This window comes from Venturia canescens, chromosome 1, assembly GCF_019457755.1.
Source record: "Venturia canescens isolate UGA chromosome 1, ASM1945775v1, whole genome shotgun sequence".
Lineage (NCBI taxonomy): Eukaryota > Metazoa > Arthropoda > Insecta > Hymenoptera > Ichneumonidae > Venturia > Venturia canescens.
This window is the reverse complement of record NC_057421.1, coordinates 17,961,383-17,986,257: the sequence shown is the minus strand read 5'-3', so window position 1 is coordinate 17,986,257 and position 24,875 is coordinate 17,961,383. Positions and strand designations below refer to the sequence as shown.

Sequence of the window (24,875 nt, the reverse complement as noted above, 5' to 3'; positions counted from 1 at the left end):
ATTAAGAACAGAGAATAAGGACAATTTATACAAGAGAATTTTGCTTGCTCAAACACACTTTCACATTCCTTCACACAAACACACTATTTTAGGACAATCTTCTTGATTTCTCGAACATTAACTCGGTAATCTACGTGGCGAAAGTGAGCACACGAGAAATCAAGTACGAGGATAAAAATGTCTCTTTCACTCATCTCGAGATCATTTTGTGTTGTGTGCAAAATCCCTCATTGGCTCTGCACTCCGAAACCTGAAAGAGAACACGATGAAAATGATTCGCCATAAGAGAGAGTCGATGGTTTCGTAATGATTTTCAGAATTATCGGGGGCGGCCAGACCCAATGGTTAATGATCCTGGATACGAGTTTGATTTTGATTACGGATTCCTTTGAGCAGATGTTCCTCCTTCGACGGTCCCGCGGAGCAAGCAGAGCTCGGGTCGATTGTACGAAATTCCGAAAAAGCAGAGAGCTTTCCTTCGCCGACGTTCCAAATATCGACGCTCGCGTCTCAACCACGGTGCGAGATCCGCAGTATTCGAAATCCACAAAAAATCAAGTTTGAAAGTAGAAAAAAAACTGTTCGCAAAGAAGTCAAATTTAACGTGCCAACGTTCTTCGACTTGGCGCCTCTGAGCAACGAATTTCTCCAGATGAATTGAAAAAATGATAAATTTATCGAAAATGTGAATTCATTGCTAATTGACGTAATTAAGACGATCACGATGATAATCATAGCAGTACCGGGACTCATTCGATCAAAATGCATAGAAATCGGTGCGGTATCATCTCAAAAGATAACGGTTCTCTGAGACGACGGTTTATATAAATATAAAAATATGTTTAAAGACCGCACGGAAGGAAGCGTACTACAGGTGTGCCCCGGGGTTGTTGGTGGCCAAGTTCGAGTGGCGTTACGATCGAAACAGTTATAGGCAACCCGGATGGGCTATAAGCTCGGTGAAATCGCACACTCGCCCGAGGCAAAAGTTGTAACACATTTTCCATAAGCGCGCACATATGTACACGAGCCGAGAAAAATAAAAAGAAAAAAGTGCAGAGTACGGAGAAGAAAAGGGCGACGGTTTAGGAGCGATAACGTTCCTGTAAATTGACCGACGTCCTCGTACCCTGACGCGACAAAATTCACAGTCCCTATACGTAAATATATAAATCTGTAAGAGGAGTTTACTCAATTGTTCTACAAACAAAACTCGAGACTACGGAGCTGAATATATTTCCATCGTTTTTCACACACGAAGGAAAAGTTCATAATGTACGTTTGGATTCGAAACGTGAAGCTCCAAGACTGAGCTCGAAATAAAAACGACGCTGTAGTTTGCAACGTTGGAGTCCAACGAAATAAACAAAAAAAACATTTGTAATTCACCAATTTTTTACGTAACGAAGTATCAGTGCAGATTGAAAAACTACGAATTGCGAATTCGACAAGAAATGAAATTGAAGAATTACTCGAATTATTAGAGGTTTTTTTTTAATCATTTCGTTGGACTTCAACGTTGCAAACTTCAGCGTGCAACTTCACAAAAAGATGTTTTTTAATAAAAACAAAGACAATTTTGTTCTGACATGTATTCATGGCGATAAGAGACTAAAATGATTTTCAATAAAACTGTGAATGAAAAAACGGATCTTAATCTAATTCACTAGGATTTTAAACTCGTGAATTGAAATTAGTTAAATGTCCAGGGGAAAACAACTCAATACAATTTCATTTATGGATGCCAACGACAAGCTCCAAAAGGAGTTATGATGGGGGTGAATTAATTCTTCAAGCACATCGTAACCGAGGCCGTAAAAGAGGTTTTTGTTCACGAATTTGGTGTACGGAAGTGGAATACTCGAGAACAAAGCTAAAGCCCGAAGTTTGTGAAATAACGCTGGACAGCAGTCCCGGGAGAGAGAATGAAACCCGGGGGCGAAAAACTCCTCTGATCTCTGCACAAGGATTTCGAAGCTTGACCTTTGCCATCATACCTCCCCCTTCCTTTTTGCTTTCACCCCATATCTCTGGGGTTAGAAGAAAAATAACGAAGAAAGACTGAGATGAAGAAAAATAGAGAAAACCTCGAGGAAAGAGAAACAAAGACTTGTGGCTCGTGGAGAAGAAAAAGACCGCGTTTCTCGCATTATTTTTTACGAAGACACGCTTAGTAAAATTTTGCATCCTTTCGATACTTATAATCGTCCATTTTCAACGGCATTCGCCCATCTTTTTTTTGCTTTCTCGTTCTCTGATATGATCGACAAAAAGTTCTACTTGCTATCGAATTCTGAATGATTTTTTCGAGCGATACATATAAATTCTTCGAATCGAACAAAATTGATTCGCCTCATAACTCGAGCAAAATTCACTTACAATTAAATTCTCAGAAAACCCCAGTCTTTGTGATTGAAAAAGAAAAATTAGCAAGAGCAGCCTACGATCTTAAACTTCGTGTTGGTCAGCGGAAGATTCAGAATATTTAAAAAAACTGCACGAGTATCGAACAAACGAGATTTCGTGGGAGAGAAAGGGAGGAAAATATATGAGAACAGCGGAAAAGTAAGATCGAAGGTTGAGCTCCATCGAGGTTACCTCATAATTCGAAAGAGCTTAGAAAAGCAAGCGGAAAAAGAATGCTGCGAGGAAAAGAGAGGAAGAGTCGATGATCATCGCCCGAAATGGGTCTTGACGGTTGCCGTCTAAGGGACCGAGGCACAACCTGTTTCGAGGTAATAAAAGAAACAAAAAAGATAATGGGAAGAAAAAAGTCTAAAAAGTCGAAGAAAAAGAAGGAGTAGAGAAGAAAAAAACCAGTCGGGGCACGACGCGGGGCGTGCTCAATACATGGAACAATGCAGGATGATCGGAGGCACCTGCACAACACAAATGCGCACACATGCCCTCACATAACACACCTGTAAGCCTCTCGTCTAGCGTCATTTTTCCTTCTACCTATATCTAGATTTTTCATCTTCGTTTTCGTTATCCCTTTCTCATTCTTATCCACGCTCTTTTATTATTCCAGAGGAATTCCCCGAGCCTCTTTTCTACCTGGATCCTCCGACTTTTCTTCCCCTCGCGGTCCGCGCGGCAACGAAGCGACTCCCGCGACTCACGACCCTGACCACCGACTGGAATATCACACGAATTTTTCTCTCGGGACCCTCGTGCTCGCGCCACGGAGATACACAGTATTGAAAAAAATAATAGACGAGGAGAGAAAGAGAAGTCGAATAGAGGGAAAAAGGGGTGAGATGGGGGAGTGGAAACGACGGAATAAACGTCGGCGAAGATTGGAGAATCACTGTGAAAATGATCGATCATCCATTCCGAAAAGTTATCGCTGTTGAATGCCAAACTACTATTTATTTTCAACGTTTATAAAACCACGCGAGTTTTCCGAGCGTGTCAAAGAAATAGGAAGAAGGATTAACGAGTATATTCGAGCAACGAACAGTCGTGCTTGCACGGTTCACACTCCCAAATCTCGTATTGAGACTATGAAAAGGTGAGAGTGGAAAATGTACGAGTGTATCGATCGATCACTTCAATGAATCGACGACGCTGAAAGTCGCTGGAGTCCAACGAAACGAACGAAAAGAACATTTATTTTTTATTTCACGAAGCATCAGAGTGCAGGCTGAAAAACTAAGAATTGCAGATTCGACAGGGAACGAAATTGGAGAATTGCTGGAATTATTGGAGGCTTTTTCTGCGCATCATTTCGTTGGACTCGAAAGTTGCAAGTTCAGTGCCCATAAGGATCTACCGATTCAGCACATTGGCAAATCAAAATGGAAGGCGATAAAATTTCGAAAAATAAATATGTCCAACCCCAAATTTCTCAATGAACGTGAATCAAGAAAAATCAACTGATAAAAAATTGTTCAGAGAGAAGGTACGTGAACAGTTTTGAGATGATCCTTCATATGACCAAACGAGCTGACCTAGTTAAAAAAAACTTTTTTCGAACGCTTCTTAAAAGCCCACAGAATCAAATTATCAGGTCAATCACCCCGGAAATCTCGCTTCCCGTCCCACAACGCGAGAATCGAGTCAGATGAAATTCAACTCCTCGGCGAGGCTTCAATTGGCCGTATGAATTTTCGTGAAAAAAAAAAGGCATCGCTCTCGTATAATTACGAAGGCAATACGAATGAAAAACTTGAATTTGGTACAATAGGTACGAAGCGAAACGAAGCAGGTGGTACGGTAGGCTTCTCGTGTGTCACGAGGGCTAAAGAGAAGGTCGGAAAGCTGCGACCCCCCACGCTCACAGATACGCACACACAGTCAGGGGGCTCCGAGAGATTCTGTTATATGCAGTAGGTATTAAATCGATCGTAAAGAGGAGGAAGAGCAGAAGGAGAAGGGAAGGATTGAAAGGGGAAAGGGAGAGAGCGAGAGAGAAAAAGGTTGGATTCTGTTGAGAGCGAAGAGGATCCGTATCTGCGTATGGCTTTTGCACGCACGCAGTTATTACATATGTCGAGATCGAATACGCATAGACGAGGCAAATCGATGTACAAATATATATATTCATGCGGTAAGTCTTTTCAATGGAGAACGCTGCATGCCTCGTGTCCCTTCTCGCAGTCGTTCTCGTCTCTTGCAATTGGGTCGAGGCATTGGTACGAAACGCTTGTATATACACAAACGTCTCGCACGGTCTTCATATATCACACTTGCTGAGAGCGAGAAACGAAGTGAAGGGGCAGAAGTGGAAGGGGAGAGGGGACACGGAGCGTTAGCATGTTCGACGTTGAACGCGTTTTTCAACACCGAGGAGAGGCGACTCGGAGGGTTATGGCGGCACAAATAATTAGCCATGCTTGCTGAGAGCCTCGTGTTACGACACGGGCCTCTCGTAACAGAACCAACAAACGAAAAGGAGAAAAGGGGAGGAAGAAATGAAGTGTGAAAATAAAGGGATCAAACATAAATACGAGTCGGAGGTGAAGACGAGTTATGAAAGAGCGGAAAAAATGTTCGAGTACTGCGGAACGTTTACGCGCAGCAAAATACGATAATAATTATTGGTAAAAAAGGGGTGTCTTCAATTCGCTATTGAACTAAATAAAAATGTAAAAATCTGATGAACAATGAGAATTTGTGTTGACGCAGGGATAAAGAAATCGAAGAATTTTACGAATCAACGAAATACTGAGTTGAGACTGAAAATTGATGAGAGTAGAAAACGAGAGGAAGAAGACTCGCGGATAGCAAAAAAATACGTAAATAAGGAATGGTAAACTACGAGAAGTGGAAGGTGGGAGAGAAAGGGAAGGGGAAAAAATATAAAAATAAAACGTAGTTGCGGTTGGCTCGGGTAAACCTACTCAAAGTATTCACGCTTGTTTACTAACCCAGAGAAGCTCTTTGCGCCACGTGCTCAGGGTGTAGCATTTCAGATTGGTACAGAGGGGGCGAAAAATCCGCAGCGGTCGATTCCTCTTCGTCGTTGAACTGCCGGCGCCCTCGGTGGGAGCGACGTTTTCGTTTTGTTCGACGTTTTGTCCTTCCTTCCGTTGCCCGATTCTCCGCGGCTTCCGGAGAATCTTTCGTCAACCTTTTCACACTGCTTGTCGAAAATATTTGTTCTACAGAGTTCTGGAAGTTTTTTTTGTCGGCTTCGTTGGACCGTGAAATTTTCTTGTTTCCACCTCCTCCATTCTCTCTTCGTCTGCCGGTCTCTCTTTCTCTCGTTTTTGCCCCGACTTCCGTGCTTAAAATCCACGGGACTTTGGTTTCGTCTCAAAGATCCAGTCAAATCCTACTCTATAAAAATCGTGGATCCACGAAAGGAGCTTATCCTTGCGGGAAATACTAGATGCGAGAGTCGAGGATCGAGACTCGTTCTATATATTCGAATGATCCCTCCATACAGAAAAATGCGAATGCCTACGAAAGTTTGTACTTTGTTAAATATTTATGCCAACGTTTTTTCACTTGACAACATCGACCACCGAAAGGGCAATTCGAAAATGGAGGTCAGAGAAAGAAAAGAATAAGAATGGGCTGGGAGAAAAAATAAAAAGTGCAAGAAATAAAGAGAAAAAGCACAGAAGAAGAAGAAGAAGAAGAAGCAGAGAACAACCAGAAGGTTGAAGCGAAGGAGGAAGGCTTCTTCGAGTCGATGATCGTCCCGGTGGAGGCCGAGGTCTACGACCGCAGGCGCTCCCCCTCGGCCCCTCTCTTTTTCTCCGTTGCTGCTCTCCCTCTTCTTTTCCCATCTTTCTTTGGTGCCACAGCGGCTCCGGTGAATTCCCTCTTTCCCCTGTTCCGTGCCTCGGAGTCTTCAAAAATTTGTAGGTATGCGCTCGGAAAAGCGCCCCTTAAAGATCGAAGGAGAGAAGAAGCATCGAAAAAATCAAACGAAAAGAAAAGGGAAAGAAGCGTTGAGAAAAAAGGGCGGAGATAAAGGGATAAAAGTCTCGAAAAGTTGATGGGTAGAAGCGATTTCTGGTGCTTAGTTATCTCGCCCTCTTCGCCGACGAGCAGCCACGAAGCGTGATGACGGTGGAAAAAAATGGGAAAAACGTACCTGACAACCTCGAAGGTGTATACGGCGCCGTCCCTTTCTCAGAGCCACCTGTCCTACATTATCCCACCGAAAATCCCTCTAAAGCCCATAGGCCACCACAATGTGTCCCAATTATGTATATCCATGTATATAGTTACGAGAGCGAGAGCGGAGGCCAAAGAAGACCAGCCCCGGAAAAACTATTATGCATTCTGATGAGAGTCAAAATCGTCCTGAAACGCTTTTAGCAGCGGCCTCTACTCAAGTCACAATAGTGTTAACTCTCTTCCAAATAATTTTTTCATTTATCATTAAATCATTTGATGAATGATCTCTCTGACAACGTGTCCATCATACTCTGCATTTTTAAAACGTTCATTTGGGTTTGATCGTGTCCAAAATCGAACGAACTAAAAAAAAAAAGAAGGCTCACCACAAAAGGTGTACAAACTGATACGAAAATCTTGGCAACAATTTCCGGCGCGTCGCTGAACGTAAACTCACCTTAACCACCACCAAGGACAACTGACAACTCAAATTACTGATGAAAATCTTCGAACACATGGAAATGATAATAAAATTGTAAGACAACCGTGTGGGAATGTAATTTTCAATGATTTTTTTCTACAAGCCCACCGAAAGCTTTGAATAAAATTTTCAGTTCGGTTGCTTCTTGAAAATTATAAACAATTTTGCCAACGACATTGAGCAATCATGAAAAACCAACAATACTAATGAAACCATTAATAATTAGTAAGTAAATTGTAATCATTCGAAATAAATGAAGTGAGGTTTGAAAAGCACTCGTAAAACAGCGCACCATCGAAACAGCCAAGAAGAAATAATTCTCCATTTCCATTGTCTTTGTAAGAACATGTGAACAGACACAAAAATTTCCAAAGGTCACCCCCATTCGTTCTCTCAGTCGCTTTCGCTTTCCAGCGAGGATAGCGAGTTAATTGGCTGCCTTTTTTCTTTTTTGTCGGAAAATAGAGGGGGAGCAGGTGCGGAATTCTCCTCATACGTGGCCGAAATGAGTCCCATGGAATCTACGCCAGGTATAACGAATATAGACATGTAAGTAATGTAAAAGGGAATAGAAATGTTCGGGATACTTCAGGGTGAGAAATTCAATAGGTTTTAGTAAAACGGACGTCGAATATCGATAGATTCTTAATTCAATGGGTTCGCGAGAGAGCCTCGATATATTTTATTTCGTTTCTCACTTCGATTAACAGGACGAAAAAAAGGCGTGGTGAATAAAAAAAAACGATATACGTACACACGTTTATAAAAATGAGAAAGAAAATACGATGCAAAGAGACGCATCGGGGGGAGAGAGAAAGAGAGATTCGTTGTTGGCTTAACGTACTACAAAAGAAGAGGTCAACGACCGTTGGTTCAGCCGTGGCGGCCTATTCCGGTTCCTTTCTCTTCAAGGCTTACGGCAAGTCGTTACGGCGATGAATACGGTGCGGTACACACCGATACGTTTATGGATACAGATATATACACACTGTGAGTACGTCCACGAAGTCGAATAAACATCATTCGTCAACTATGGAACCAAAATGTCTAAAAACTTTGTATTTCTTGTTTTTTGCTTGCTAGGTGGACTGAAATCTTTGGTGGGCATTAACGGTGAATACAATGCTGAAGTTTGCAACGTCGGAGTCCAACGAAATGAAGGAAAAAAACATTTGTAATTCACCAATTCTTTACTTCACGAAGTATCGGTGCAGATTGAAAAACTACGAATTGCGAATTCGGCAAGAAACGAAATTGGAGAATTATTCGAATTATTGCGGGGTTTTTTACATCATTTCGTTGGACTCCAACGTTGCAAACTTCAGCGTCATCGGTGAATATGATAAAGTATTTGCAAGGGGAATGAAATATTCGGGGGGAAAGTGTAAAACAGTTTTTTTCAGTGTGCTTTATCGCGGAGTGACAAATTTCATGTTCTTTTATAAATTCTAATCAATTATGTGTGCTTGTTTTTATACTGTCGGAGACAAGGGAGCAGAAAAATCGAATGAATATGACAACAGGACAAATAAAAATCGGAAAAAAACTGGAATTAAAAACGAGAATTTTCACTCATCAGCAGCGATAGAATTCAGTGTGCCCAGTCAAATATTCCGCATCGATGGGAAAACGAGCTGTCAACCAATTCCATTTACTGGACCGTGAACAATGTCGAAAACGTTATAAATCTCATGTTCATAAATAATGTGAAAATCGTGAACTTCTGACTGGAAAAAACTAACAATTAATTTACATGTAAATTAAAAACTGCGATGTGACCAGTAGAAATTCGAAAACAAGCTGCAACTCCTTTCATGCTACTTTCTATTTTGTTCAGTCCACACTGCCAATTTCAACAACCACGAGAACCTGGAAATTTCAAGGTGAAACACTTGTTGAAGAGCGTTGCTGTGTTCACTTATCGTAAGCTCGACGGGGACTAACTCCGCACGCAGCATTGCGACGACGATACATTGTGAGTGACGTTAATGTGACAATTTTTTTCGGCTGTGTTTTGTTACAATATTTATGCAAAGAAAAACGACGCTGAAGTTTCCAACGTTGGAGTCCAACGAAATGAACGAAAAAAACGTTTTTAATTCACCAATTATTTATTTCACGAATCGTTGGTGCAACTTGAAAAACTACGAATCGCAAATTTGGCAGGGAACAAAATGGGAGAATTACTGGAATTATTGGAAAGTTTTTTTCGATCATTTCGTTGGACTCCAACGTTGGAAACTTCAGCGTCATAAAGAAAAGAAATCTCTGAAAAAATTGCAAAAAATGTTTTTCCGAGTATAAAAAGCTCGAATAAGCTCCTTAACTCGTCCCCTCGTTGTAGAGTTTTGTATCGTTTGATTGAATGAAAAATAAAATATTTCACGTTTGTGGAAGGATCGAGAAAATCGAAACACGCAAAACATCGAAGCTCCGTGTATAATTTTCCGAGGGGAAAAGAAGCCACACTTCGAGCACAATTTCTATCCACAGGCGAGAAGCGACGTGTCGTCATTTCATCCAGCTTTGTATACTTATATGTGTATTTTTACGATCGAAAAACGAGTTATTTTCGCGTCAATCACGGAAGGAGAATCTAGGCTGCGACTCGAAGTACCGTCACATTACTCAGTAATGCGGGGAGTTTCAGGTTTATTGACGATTTTTTTCTCGCAAGAATACAAGACTTTAGTGTAAAGAAAAAAAAAAACGAGGAATTTTTATCACAAAAATACAAAGTGTGCAAGAATTCTCTTGAAATAGTTACGTTTTTTCAACTTTTCCGATCGGAAGCCAAAAGCGCAGGTGTTTCGATCCGACTTATCAAAACAAATCGATCGAATTAATCAAATTCCGTCAAGATAATAACCAAACTCGACATTAAACTGTTGCAAATGTCCACCTGCCACTTTTCCATTAACGATTAAAAGATTACGACGAAAAGCACGAATAGCGGAGAACAAACGAGCGAAGAAAAATGGCCGTCGTTCTTCGGCTGGCGCCTGTCATATTGGGGCACTCTATAAAACTTTTTTTTACGACGAAACAGAATATTCACCGTTGACTGGTTGAGACCCCCAAGTACAGTTGGTCCCGTTGTTACAATTATTATGAAAATAATTGCTATTTAGATTGCGGTTACTGTTATTATTATCGAAATAAGACGTTTGTACTTTGAAATAAAACGTAGACGGTTGGAGCCTAATAAAAAAAGACACGTGGAAGGAGGCGAGACGCCCTGAATTCGTAGGATGATAAAGTAGGCCGAGAAATGTGAAACTATTGTTATCGATACTGTTACCATTTGAATTATGATTATTCGTATGAAAAACATTAAAATTTCGATAATCGTTAATATTGCGGTGGCTGCGTGCTTGTAATTCTAAGGTGAAAACCAACGGCTAGATATAAATAAATGAAAAATGGTGGGGAAGCACGGAACGCTTGAATTTTGATAGCGAAATCTGTAACCACCAAACAAAGGGACTGCCGTCGGAGGGAGAAGACTGGTAAGAAAGGAAATCGAGGGAGGAGAGAAAAAGAAAAAAGAAATAGAAGAAGCGGCAAGTTTTCCACGAGCGGGTGCGTGAATATCGTTGCTACGTCGTGAGAGTTATAACGGTTAATGGATTATCGATCTGCAAGCGAGTGTGTTACGCTCCACTGCCGGTGTTCCATATTCCTTCTGTATATTTTAATTTTCTCTATTTCTCAATCTGTTTACGTTTTTTTTTTAATTTTCAATCTTCTCGATGGATAAAACTCGCTGGTCGTTCCGCAGTTGCGTGAGGATTTTCGTGCGTTATCATTGCTGTTTCTTTCTCAAAAACTCGTTCATTCGATTCGTTTTTTTAGTGGAAAGTATTCGATCGTTTTTTTCAACTAATAAACCCCATTTTTCATGGATAATTATCCGAACCGTTTTCCTTTTTTTTCTTCAATTCTTACTCAAATGTTGCTTCTTTCTTGCTCTCTCATGATCTTCGCTTGCTCGTTCGTTTACTCCTTACTTTTCAAAACCTTGCTTAATCGCATACGTCGCGAGGCATGAAAAGGTCGCCGAGTGTACGCGGTTGACAAGGATCGTGCAGAAAAATTCCTCAGGCCATTACGTCAAGCATCGGCACTGCGGATCGTGATTCAAGGCGAGTTTTAATCGACGTAATAAAATAAGTAGAAAAATAAAATAAAAAGAACGGGAGTCGTGTGTGAATTCATACGGAGGCACGATCGTTGTGATGCACGAGAGGAAATAACGAAGGACGGGGAGGAGTTCGTGTAAACGTGACCTTAATTATTGATCGCTCAGTCGAGCTGGCAACCTCGATCCAAGACCACTTCTCGCTCGCAGATTGAGTGATAAAAATTCCTGAAGAATTCGATTTGTCGAATTCAATAATGCAGTGTAAGAAGAAACTGGTGAGCAATGTCACTTCCTCGATGGAGAGGAAAAAAGTTTTCAATTCCTTAAAAAAATCGATTGTTCGAATAATTTCATTCGATTTTCCTGCTAATTCAGTTAAATACATTTTGATACTTATCGTAATTCGAACAACTGTTGATAATGGGATTGTAGCGTGTAACTGTGGAAAGAACATCGAGCAAAAAAGGTTCATCGCACGAGTAGCCATTCGTTTCTTACGTAAAAGTTCAACGAGGTAAGGTGAGAAGCGGTAATTAGAGATTAGCGTGATATCGTATTCTCTCAATTGTTGAATCTAAGAACAAGTTAGAGCGAGAGGAAGGGAGAAAGAGAGAAGAAAGTTTCGAGTGAAAAAAGAAAAAGCAAATGGACAAAAACCTGAAACAAGACGGATCAAATAAATCTTTCCGAAACACATTCGGCCCTGAATCACTATCCAATCAGGAATCGTTTTATGACCGATTATCTAATTAAAATGAATGATGAAAAAAATTAAGAAAAACCAGCGCCAACTGTAATTTCACAAAATAACAAAAACCATTTAAAAAATAAGTTTGAATATAAAAATCGTGTTTTCGGACAGTAAAATAGTGGATGTTCGTAAGGTTCATCGATTAAACGAAATTGTATTTGTATTTTTCTCTATATTCGCATGCTTTTCGTATATTTTCTCCGTTCCTCTTGGTTCCATCAAGATAAACAGTTCCGAAGTGTCAAGTGTTTGTGACTGGAATGAAGAGGGAGAAAGTGAAAAGAGGGAAGAGGAGGGAGTGAGGAATTCGTAAGTAAAATAAAAGGAGAAAAAGAGTGAAATAGTGGAACGTTGATGGGAATTAGCCCGATGGCTGGTCCATTGACTGAAAACTGGGCTCCCGAATGAAGACAAACATATATAAATAGAGGTACGAAAGTACGATGGAACGTCTTTTGAAGCGAAAGAGGAGGAAAGTAATTTCGACGTAATTTGCTTACCCGTTTAAAGACGAGGAGTTTGAGGGCAAAAAAGGAGAGTCGTACACGGGAGAGACGACGGTAGCTAAATAGAAAGTAAGAAAAGGACAAAATAAAAGGGCTTGGAGGAACGAGACGCGGGGGATAAAATGTTAAATAAAGTGAGAAGAAACGAAACGAGTTCCGCAGTCGAAAGAGGGGGTTAATACCCATAATGGGGATCGCCTGGGCTAGATTGGCCAACCGGAAGTGAACCAGTAGCTAAAACGTGCGACAGATGACAAAATGAAGAAGAAAAAGTACGAGGAGCGAGAATGGGAGAGGGGGATTAGCAAAAACAGAAAAAAAACAAAACAAGAGTAAAAAAGTGGAGAAAGGTAAGAGGAGAAAAGCCTTTGTCGATACTATCGAGCAAATTAAATTGCACGTTATTTGCTGGAGAAACGACGGGGGACAACATCGAAGACGATTACCAGTGCTCGAATCCCGAGAACACTGAAATTATTGCGAGAGAATTCGCTACTCCGGGCACTGAACAAAACGAGATAATGAGAAAAAGATAGATGAAAAAAAATATGAATGAATAAAGGACGATCAACGACACAAAAAATCGAGTCTTTCAAAAGGATCAAAACTGAAAGCTTGCTCAGTTGGAATGAATCTAGACTTGCTTGAAAGATATAAAAAGCGCAATATCTCAGTCAAAATGAACGTTGAAAATGTTTCTAATTAAGCACCTTATAAACATGGAGACGACTTTGTGCGTCGAGCTGATGCAATAAGTTTTTTCATTCATTGGCTCAGTTGTACTCTCAACGCGCTGAAGTTTGCAACGTTGCAGCCCCACGAAATGAGAACGAAAAAAACATTAACTCACCAATTTTTCATTTAACGAAGCATCGGTGCATTAACTTCAGCGTCGCATTATTCTCAATATTTAGAAAATATTACTAAACAATACCTGCATCCAATATTGAGCAATTTTTTAAAAATATCGTTTCAGTAAATTCTACAAAGTGCTATTAAAAACTTGACACAATTTATTCAGAATTTTTAGGAGAAATTGACGAAGGCCCACAAAATATAAAAAAAGTTGCGAAAAATGTTCGTTTCGATTTCGTTTTTCGCGATCGTGCAATAATCGCGAGCGCCCGAACCGCGAGGGGGGGGATCACAAACTTTTAAACTAATTGATTCCCCCGCTGTCCCTTCCCTCCCCTGATGGTCCAAGGCATTAAAAGTCGCAGCCGCGAGGCTTCTCGACCTAACTGCGTTACCATAGCCGGCATTTTAATTGTATTAATTATAAGCGCTTGTGTCCTCCGCAGTTTAATGCGCTCCTTCCATAATGCAGAAGAATGAAAAAGATGAAATCATAAGGATAGAGGGACAAAGAAAAGGAGAGGAAGTGGAGAGGAAAAGAAGATAACGAGATAGAAACTGGCGATGTGACGTCAGAGAGAAAACGGTGAGGCTGTGGCACACACCTCCGGTCTGAACCGCGACGACTCCTTACGGTGGGCAAAGCGAGTTAAACGCGAGGGATGCTCTTTTTTTCATTCCGTCGATCCCGTTCGAGCCCGGGACAGCAGTTCCCCTTAAAACGGTCCTCGCAGCTCGCCCGACACGTTTTAATTATAAGCCTCTTCTTTTTTCCCTGGAGATTCGATTTTCCACGCTTTGACGAGAAAAGAGCGAGTAGTTGATCCATCGACGTGATATTTAGGCAGCAAAAATGTCTTCCAGTTCAGGATCACCGAAGAGCTTTTCAAGGAGCGTGAAACTCTCAATTTTCAATAAAAGTCCTCGACACTCGATCCACTTGGATTGAATAAACAAATATCGGGAAGAATAAATAAACACAAATGTTGAGATTAAAAGCGATAAATACACAGAAAAATAAAGGAGGGAAACCGAGATAGAAACAAGAAGAAAAACATCAGCGCGAAAATATTGGACGACTATGTGCGGTAGAAAATGTTATACGATTTGCCAGAGAGAGACCAGCTGGCCATGACCCTCCGCAATATCGCTTTAATCGACGTTTATTACAGTAAATTCGATGTGAAACACACTCGAGAAGAGAGAGAGAGAGAAAGGGGGAAAAAAGTTTCATTTCTTGAGGACCAGAGTCTCGAAGCGCCCACAGAACAACACCGCACATACGTCGATGTAAACAAACGTATATATCTATGTAATCGTATGTGCGAGAACAACGAGAACGTCATTTTGTAAAAGCCATTGTGCGAAATCGTCATGAATAATTCAAGCGACGTGGGAGCGAGAGAACGAGTGATCCCGTTGGAAAATATTGGCTTTTGTTCATAAGCCACATCGGCCAATATACAAGAAAAACCGGACACATACACTCGAGTAAACAAAAAGCGATCATATTCACTGTAAAACAACTTTCTTTGGATCGTGCAATATTGAAGATTTGTGCGCAACGCGAAAAATCATTATATCGAAATCGTGAAAAAAATGTACCGTCGCACGTTTCGTGAAAGAGCATTGTTCCGATTGCGCTTTCGATCGATGATTTTCGAAAAACTCCCTATTTTCTTCGACCCACTGTTTCAACAACCCCTTCTGAAGAATTTCACCGAAGACGAGCTCCCTCAAGACAAAATGCACACAGTACAATCGAACTGTATAAATTTGAACTTATTTTCTTCTGAGAGCATTTTACCCAACTTCTAAATGGAGTTTTCGTTGAACTTGTGTATCAACGCACAGTCACTCACACATTTATTTTACACGTACATACATTTCAGTATTAAGCACAGACTAACAGCTTTCGCCCCAAAAACTTGGCAATCTCTTGCTAATCCTTTAAGATCCAAGCCGACGTGAAGTTACACAACACACTCTTCCCGATATCGGGGGACTGTTCGCATATATAAACTATACATTTATTTTCTCGAGGCTCCGGTGTATCGGAGATAAGATTCGACGGGTTTTCTCGCAGCAAAATGTGAAGGAAAAAAGTAGAAATAAAAATAGTAAAAGAGAGGCTGACTCATACTTGGAACGCATTCGTACAATTTTGCTTTAAGCGTCGCCTCGCTCGCGGTTCTCCAGCTGGTGAATAGGTGATAAGAGCTCGTGAATTAAAGAAAAATTCAATAATGTAGGTCGCCAAAAAAACATCATCGTATGCAACGAGTCATCGATAATTGTTTAAACTTGTTGAATAATCGAATTGAACTTTGTAAAAAACAAATTGAATGAATTTATAAAAAAATTTGACATGAAGAATTCACGAGACGTCGTCGCGAGGAGTCGCGACGAAAATCAGATTCCCGACTCTGGCGGTTTGAGAAACGTCAAATGAATATGAGAGGAAAGTGGCTCCCTCGAGAAGGCAGACTCGACCTCATCAATACTCATTACATCGAGCAGCAAGTCGCTTTTTTTAGGTTCAGTCGCGGGCCTACGGCGGCGACATTTTTATTCAGCGAGAAACGGAACGGTCGGGATAACATCGAAATTGCACAGGACTCGGCATAATAATAAATAATACGCGATGAGACGACGTCGAGCAGACAAGAAGAGAAGCTTCGAATAGAACAAAAGAGAAAGAAGCTTAAAAACTCTAAATTTAAAAAAAATCGTTACCGGGACAATGAATTATTTTTATTTTCCATCGAAATTTTATTCTGTCGAAGAAAAAATACGAAAAAATCCGGGCCCCCAACTAACCGCGGTGTATTTACGTGCTCGTTGGGCAGAGACGAAAAAGACTTGACCTCTACGCGAGAGCATTCTGTTCGTCGGGATGTGTTTACTATTTATATATATATATATATACTCGTATAGGGAGAGGATTGCTCGAATATACACGAATACACAAGTACCACGAGGGTATACAAATAGTTTTTTTTCTATTCTATTACGTGACAAACGTCCATACCCACTTGACGAATAGTCGAGGTGTCGGGCACCCAGGAGAACATGGAATAGAATACGAGAAAAAAAGCAAGCGGCAGAGAGAGAGAAAGAGAAAAAAAACGCGCGTGAAAACGCGCCAGCACCTGTAACGGTCGAGACATACCTACGTCATGAATGAGAAAGTAGTGAGGAAATATCGAGTTTCGCGTTCCCACAGCCTTTTCTCTTGTTTTCCATTGCTTTTTGCCACTAAACTGTTTACGTTTTTACCTCCAGGACCAGAACTATTTACACTTTCAAACGTCATTATTTTATCAATTGTCACAGGACTTTGTGATTTATTTCATGAAAATATTTAATAATTCGTTTCAATTTATTCAGAAATTTTATTATTTTACTACCTCTTCAAAAGCTTTTACTGTTTACGTTGGAAAATGAATGTAAAAACTGACAACGAAGTGATCGAAATTGTCTCAATTGTCATGGCATGTGAATATTCCATTAATTCCTATTCTCATATCGAAGGGCACTGTGGAGAAGCTTCCTTCGACAGAAGTGCCGTTTCATCAAACGATGGAAAGAAAAAAGTCGAATGGACATTGTCAGATTGCCATAACCACCGGATACATAAATAACTGATTCGACCTATCATCGCTCGTTTCATTTCTAGAAATAAACGATGATGCGAAAGTTTTCGTTGTGACTGTACCCCCCTCCGACGAGAGCTCTTTCGTATTCTCGCGTCCTCGTGAAGCCGGTATTTCGTTTACGGCAATATTCACCGCTGCTTTGTTTCTTTTTTGTCTCCAATGAATTTCTACGAATGTGAGTCAAAAATCTTCTCGCACCGCCTCCAGCAGCCCACGTGAGATCATGCTCGTGTTTTGCCCACTAATTTTGCATAAATATTTCTTCGTATTTGATTAAAATTTTGTTTCAAAAGATTATCGTTGTTTTATAATGAATATTAAAAATCAAAAACGAAAAAGCTACATTTTTTTCAACACTTTTCGAAATCTAAAGTTGAAAAATAATCGGAGATAGAGAAATCGTTGAAAAATTTATCGATTCGACCGGGAATAATGACATGCAGAGATTAAAGGTATCGTTCCGCTACTGAAAAGAACAAAGAAATTTGAGGCCGCTTTTTGTCTCAATAAAAAGTACATTTTCCGTGAAATTTCACGAATAAATCATGGTTTCGTTACAGAAACAGCACTTTCAACGGGAGGTAAAACTTTGAAGAAAAATAAAACCGACAATACGTTTACTGACAAGTTGAAACCGATGTAAATAAGCTGCAACAAAGTCTCAACAAAAATAGTGTTCGAAAAATAGTGAATGTTGCAAAAATTGATACATTCGCAAAACAAGCCACACGACAGCGGTCGAAATATCGGAATCCGATGTATATAAAAATCTTGCGAAAATTCATTGTAAAATCCGCAAGAGCACTTGCCAAAAAAATAACTTGAAAATCGTTCGGGCAAACACGCAAAATGCCATGACCATATGTCAGTAATCCGCGGATGGGCAAAATGCCGGGAAGGGAGACGCAGAAAACGAAAAAAAAAACACAAGCGGAAAAAATGGCACTGTACACGCACCTGTTTGAACCGATGTAGCGAGAATCACAGCGACGCAGGTCCAAATTGCGGTGGCGGAGGTCATCTTCGTTCTACCGGCCATTGTTGTCTTGCACATATCACTCAACAAAAATTACAAATTGACACACTGAAGAACAAAAAACGTGAACCCAAAAAAAAGAAACAGCGAACAATCGAACAGAACTCGCACTGTATTGAACTGTAACCGTGTGAAAATAACTTCCTTTTTGTGTGTTTATCCTCGATTTACACCACGAAGCAAAAATAATCAGACGAGCCGGTGTTTTTCCCAGTTAACACGGAGCAGTAGAAAAAAAGCGTGTAGAACTAAGCACGTTTTGAGAACTTGGTAGGGCAGTATATCGCGGCGGTCGATGATTTAAAATAATTTTTTTTTACCGGTTTATCAAACACGAAAATGGTCGTTCACACTTATCGTCGATTTCATCAATCGCGATGATCCGCTGTCGATTATATATATGATTATATATATCTGTCAAGTGTACGTCTTGTATTTATATATACTTGATTGTAACGTCGTAAGTATACGTGTAGATATATATATGTGTGTATGTAAGTATTTATAATATATAAACCGTCACGAGAGGCGCGGAAGCCAACCTGATAGCTCGACGCGCGAAGACCGTCTGTCGCGCGCTTTACTTTCGACGTGCTTCGTGCGAGATCGCCGACTAACCGAGTGCACCCGAACTCCCCGATTCTCCCTCGCTCCTATTATCCCAACCGCTCGCTGTGCGGCGCCCGGCTCGCGCCTTCTCCGTGCTCTCTCGCTACCTACGCCACATTTTATTATCACTATATTTTACTATTTCTTACTACAAGAAAAAGAGCAAACCGAACGGAACGAGTACTACGTTTTTCTTTCCTTGTCCTCCTTCGATCCCATATTACTACGAGACTGTTAATTCGTCGCTTTGTGTGAGTGCTCCGTCCAGACGAACGCGCACAAACACGCGGGAAACAAGAGCTTCGATATTTCTTCACCGCAGTTGGAAACGCATCGGTCGCGAAACTCGCGAAGACGAGAGAGAAAGAGCGACGCGTAGGTGTGGGCACACGCGTATGGGACGTTCCGCAGAAAAACAAGCGCAATTTTTATCCGCCAGAAACAAATAGTTTCGAGATTCTCTTCTCATACTCGATGCTTCATAACGATAAAGGTAAGCGCGGAAGAACAATTGAGTTCACCATGAATATTTTCATAACACATGTGACTTGAATTTTTTTACGCAATGGAAAAAAAAAATTGAACCAGTCCCGAACGAAATTTCGTTCCAAACAGGTGGTTGAATAAAAATAAGCTTTTGTTTTCACTCTCTTTTCATATACGAACTCTGCGTAGGTTTATCAGCTTTCCATACTATTGGAAATGACCAGCAAGTATAAATGCTGTTTTTTCAATTACGTTCCCCCACGAAATAAAGTACTCGAACGATTTTAAACGGTTACTTTAAATGAAAATACAGTGAATTGAAATGTATACAAAGGTTGGTGAAACTCTTAACGCGAATGTAAGTTCGACCACGCGTATTAATATACAAATGATAATAACAATAACAACGTAGGCTGCCCTCGTTCGAAACTCCTAATTAAATTCACCATCGCTCGACACAACAAATTTTGGTGGATGCATGCTTGCATGTCTATATCTTCATAGTGATTCGTAACGTCGAATAACAATGTGTGGTGACATAATTAACTCGCATAATAAAGTCCCCAAACGAAAAGCCCGTCAAAAGCCCTCGTGTATCATATTCCACTTCCGTTTTATTTTTCATTCCACATATACACGTGAATATACCGGCTCGTACCCCGGAAGTGTTAATCTCTTTACCATAATTAGTAAGCCCCCGTGACTCCGGTGGAAAATAAAAAAGTAGGCACGAAATAAAGAACCGTTGGTGCATTTTTTTCGCGGACATATAACGGGGAATGCGATTTACACACAGTGACCATTGACTGGGTTTTTTCGTCCGGTAAATGTGACTTTGAATCGTGTGTAAACGTACGAGAATCTTCGGAGCGAAAGAGAGAGAGGCAGGGACTAAAAAGAAAGTAAAAAGCAGCGGGAGAAGGAATAAAAAAGGAAAAGTAGCCGTAAAAGTAGAATCGCGAAAGTTCGTACGTCGCTTACGCCAATGGGGGCCGGAAGGGGGCGCTCGGGGGAGATCCTCGCGATTCCCCTCTCGCCCCCTTCACCCCCTCGCTTCGGCCGACGACGGGGAGCGTATATTCCCAGTTTGGGGGATCTTGTTGTGTGTTTACTGGCCGTGTGTCCGCGATAATACGTGGTCGGTGAGCCAAAGAAACAGCGCAAGGGGAAGGGACGACCAAGAAATCGAGGAAAGTACGCGGTTCATGCTCGAGAATAGTAAAAGAGAGGAAGCCCAAAATAAGTCGGTTGGGGGTAATATAAAGATCCGGAATACGATAAGATATCCGTGCTCGATATGCTTCTAACCAGCAGAGAGGGCGCTAGAGTTAGACAGAGAGAGAGAGAGAGAGAGAGACAAAAACCCGAGTGAGATTGGCCACAGGAGAAGAGAATAAAATGAGATAACACGAGTATGTGTACGCACGTACGTACACGCCTATGTGCATCCACACATTACACATTCGTACACACCAATATATATATATATATTTATTTATTTGAAAACTCGAAATAACCAAGGAATTGTTACACATGGTATATGTATTGCGTACCCTCTCGACAGTATACGCGGACGCTGACTGTCGATCGGTTTTCGCAGCCTGTCGGTTTGTTCCAAGCTTATATATCGTTGCTCACTACACCGAGAAGCCATATGAGACTAGCTAGTTTCCCATTTTTATAGGTATGAAACTTACAACGTGTACAGGGTGTCCTACGATTCTGTACTTTATTCTTGTGATTTTTATTCATGAAGAATGAAATAAATGAGCAAAATATATTTGGAAAAATAGGACGGTTTGAATTAATCGATTATTTGGTCATGTTCTTTAAATGGAATATTTGTTTTTTTTTTTTTCACATGGTGAAAAAACTCATTGACTCTTCGAGGGCTATGTTTGATGCGAATTTTCATTAAGGTATTTTCTTGTTTTGCGTGACATTCGATATTATATGGGGTTTTTTAATTTGAAGAATTATTTGGAAAGCATTGGAAATATGAATTTGAATTAAGGCGGAGAAACGAGCGTTTGGAATTAAGGGTGCAGCTCGAGGCTTTATTTCTGCTTTCTTTTGCTAGAATTTTCGATAGAATTCACATTCTCGTGACAAATGGAATAAAATATATTTTCAACGATGGTTTCATTTATCACTAATCATGCATGGTTTTTCGAATTTTATTTTACCATCACTTTTCGTTGGTAATAAATTGATGAGGAATTCGAAAAAGAGCACAATTCAAATGATTACAGTCTCCTCCGCTGCAGGGTATCAGATAATATTGAAAATCATTTCTTTTTTTGCGGTTCTTTTTTTGTTCACCACGCAGTTGTGAGATCTGCGATACCGCTCATTAATTAATTCACGTTTCGTCAATCAACTTTGGCTTTATATTGTATCAGGTTCAAGTGAATTGTACATTGCAAATTAAATCATATTACATCCAAAGCCCTTAAAATACAGCGTTGAATTAAAAATATGGTAACGATGGGTAACGATGGAAAATGGAACGAACGAATTTTCAAGCTAAAGTGAAAATTTTCCGGAAACGAGAATGCAGAAGCTATCAATCGAAATTTAATGACGCTGAAGTTTGCAACGTTCGAGTCCAACGAAATGATCTACAGAAGCTCTCTAATAATTCCAGTAATTCTCCAATTTCGTTCCCTGCCGAATTTGCAATTCGTAGTTTTTCAATCTGCTCTGATACTCCGTGAAATAAAAAATTGATGAATTACAAATGTTTTTTTTTCGTTGATTTCATTGGTCTCCGACGTTGCAAACTTCGCGGCGTCGTCGAAATTTTATGACGCTGAAGTTTCCAACGTTCGAGTCCAACGAAATGATCTAAAAAAACTCTCAAATAATTCCAGTAAATCTCCAATTTTCTTCCCCGCCGAATTTCCAATTCGTTATTTTTTAAGCCGCATCAATAATTCGTGAAATAAAAAAATAATTAATTATAAATCTTTTTTTCCTTCATTCAACTTCGTGAAATTTTATAATTTCGCATTTGCTCGAGAAGCTTAAGGCGAATGTCCCGAAGCCACGATCGCGACACCCTGTGTACAATCGACCATTAATACAAAACGTATATACATATGATATTGGTGATGGAATGAAAGAGAAGCGAGGATCAGTCGGAGCAAAAGTCCCTCTGACGTCGAGGTAGCAAAAGCCTGGGTGCATATTGGCTCCGTCAGGATTGACGGGAGAGCCAGAACTCGCTCTGTATCCATCGGGTTCGTTCTTGCTCCGCATCGAAGAATAAATTGCTACATGGAAGAGTATGCTCGAAACGAGGCAAAACAGTAGACTGTTCGAATCACGATTCATCGATGCGTATACATCGATCGTGTTTCTTGTTTTTATTTTTCCTTCATTCTCGTGTGTGTGTGTGTGCGTGTTTTTTTTTTAATAAATCGTTGAAGAACCTACGTTCCCCGGCTTGTTCGCTGACTAACACATTTTCACTGAAAATACTTTTCCGCCTATTTAATGCCTTTCCATCGATCCGAGTTGCTGCTTTTTTCCTCTTGTTTTCTCCTCTTTTCGGTGCTTATAACCTTCATTTGATTTACCACTCAATCGTCCCGTGATACGAGAGAGAAATTCGCCTTGCCAGCTCAATAAAATCGAATTATATTGAATCGAGACTCCTCGAAGAGCTGAGAGGAAAAAATTCTTTTCGTCTTTGCTTTACATTTGAATTTTTTCTATCGTCCCGTTTATTAATTGTTTTATTCGATTATATACAGTCGATGGAAATTAAAGTTCTCGGAATCTAGCGTTAAAATTTAACGTTTCTAACGGTTTCGCGTTAGAAATTAATTGTTCTAGTTTTGACTCACAGTTCAGTGCGTTTGAATCAATGTTGTATAATTTTTACACAATTTACACACAATTATTCGCAATTATTCATTTTTCTGGTTCACTCGTCGTATTTTTCATCTGGAAATCCGAAATATTTTCCTTCTGTATGAACGATCTCACGTTTTAGTTGACGATCGATCTTAATCAATTTTTCAAATATTTTCTGTTCGTGGTGATCAGTTCACTCCATCGAGTCATCATATTTAGACGCTTTCCTCGATTCTCGTCGCTATGAATATTTAAGGACTGCGTAATGTGACACAATTCGATTGTGATAATCGAATTTCTATTCGAGAAACGCCCTCAGAGGAAAATTTTACCTCGAATAATGCAATAATATTTTTGTATTCATTATTAACTACGATTCGTGAAACGGAAATAGAAAAGTAGCTATCGATGCGAGGAAACATCTTCCACGTGGTAAAATCGTTCTACGATTTTCAACGGAGCCTTTCATTCCAATCCAAACGAATATTTCCAGTTTCGTTATTACGTCACTTTCCTTGCGACCCTTTTCAAAGTAAGCCTGCTTCCTTCTGTTTCTCCGGATTGCGGAAGCTCTAACGATACTCGCGAAGTAAAACCTTCTGCAGAGTTGAACGCGAACCCAAAGAAACGGTTATCCGCCAGGATTCCTAGGAGTTGTTAACTAAACTCGAAATTTCAACAAATTACGTTGAATTCTCAATCCAAATCAGTCACAAAAATTAATCTTGTAAAACCACGGGGCTCCTCCCCGCGAAGTGCATTGGCATACTAAAGAGTGAACCGGACACTGACACTTCGAGAAAAAAAACACACACACACACACAAAAGTAACGATGGCAGGAATGCACGCGGTGGATGTTGAAGACGAGCAACCGTTTAATTGACTCGGAGGTTAAATGCAAAATTAATAAAAGTTGAATCATCAATTTGGAGTCGGTGTCAGGTCTTGTTGGAACATCCGCGACTAAAGAGAATAGAGCTACCGACAGGGATAGGAGAGAGAGAAAGAGAGAGCGAGAGAGGAATATGAATGCACCAGATGCAAGTGATGCAGTTCTCTCGTCCGTTGTAACGTTGCCATACAAGTATACAGAGTGCTCGACTTCGTGTCCCAAATATTTAGAAACAATGGACGATGATACAGAATCTGAGGAATCCTTAGTCGATGAATTATTCAAATCATTGAGATTAAACGCATCCATGGAACTTCATCACTTTCAAAATATTGCTAAACACGAAAGATTTCACGGGAAGCAGAGATTCATTTTTGGCAGTGTAACTTTCGAAGTACTCGTTGTAATGAAATAAGGTTGACAACGATCGTTCAGTGAATTTTTATATTTTTGAAGAAAAGACGTTACAAATTCTTACAACTTGACGACGTACTGGAATGCACACTTTTTTCATCTTTTAAGGGCGTCGACGTTTCGATTTGGAAAAGCAGTGGCTATCGCCTGAACTAGAATGACACGCAGAAATATTGAAAATCGAAGGATTTTTGCGCTTTTAAACATTTATGAAAATTGGAATTTTGGGTTTTTTTAGATTTGGAATACCAATCAATAAACCCTTAAAATTTCAAAAGTCTATGTTTTTTCCTCGTCGCAAAAAAATCTCGAAGAAACCTGGCTCCCACGCGGAGTGACCCCCTTAACCACCCGGAGAGTATTTCGTTTTGTCAAATCGCAGTATACCAAGAAAAGAAAAGATAAATTTTCGCGAAAATAATTCATCACGGAGATTGAGTTAAAATGCATTTATCCCGTATCGAAATCGAATTCGACCGCAGTGACGTGTCCTCAAGAAAACGAAGTGAGTCGTTATCCTTCGGGTAGAAACGTCATTAAGATTAATTGGCTTCGCCAATAAAATTTTCGAAATGTGAAACTGGGCACCCCGTATACGTGTTTG

General features: G+C 40.3%; 1 protein-coding gene and 1 long non-coding RNA gene across 5 annotated transcripts in view; one reads left to right on the top strand and one right to left on the bottom strand.

Moving 5' to 3' along the window:
- Positions 1 to 18,569, bottom strand: part of LOC122409390 (fasciclin-3) — a 295,426-nt gene extending 276,857 nt beyond the window's left edge. For 2 of the 4 annotated variants that reach the window (XM_043416911.1, XM_043416938.1), the window contains exon 1: positions 17,930 to 18,569. In XM_043416911.1, the coding sequence (XP_043272846.1) occupies positions 17,930 to 18,026 (97 nt within the window). In that variant the 5' untranslated portion in view covers positions 18,027 to 18,569. The remainder of the gene's footprint in view (positions 1 to 17,929) is intronic. The other 2 variants (XM_043416921.1, XM_043416931.1) reach the window with 1 other exon arrangement.
- Positions 18,570 to 18,683: 114 nt separating this feature from the next.
- LOC122409466 (uncharacterized) overlaps positions 18,684 to 24,875 on the top strand; it is a 64,514-nt gene continuing 58,322 nt past the window's right edge. Inside the window, exon 1 of the long non-coding RNA XR_006260705.1 lies at positions 18,684 to 19,110. This is a non-coding gene — a long non-coding RNA (uncharacterized lncRNA). The remainder of the gene's footprint in view (positions 19,111 to 24,875) is intronic.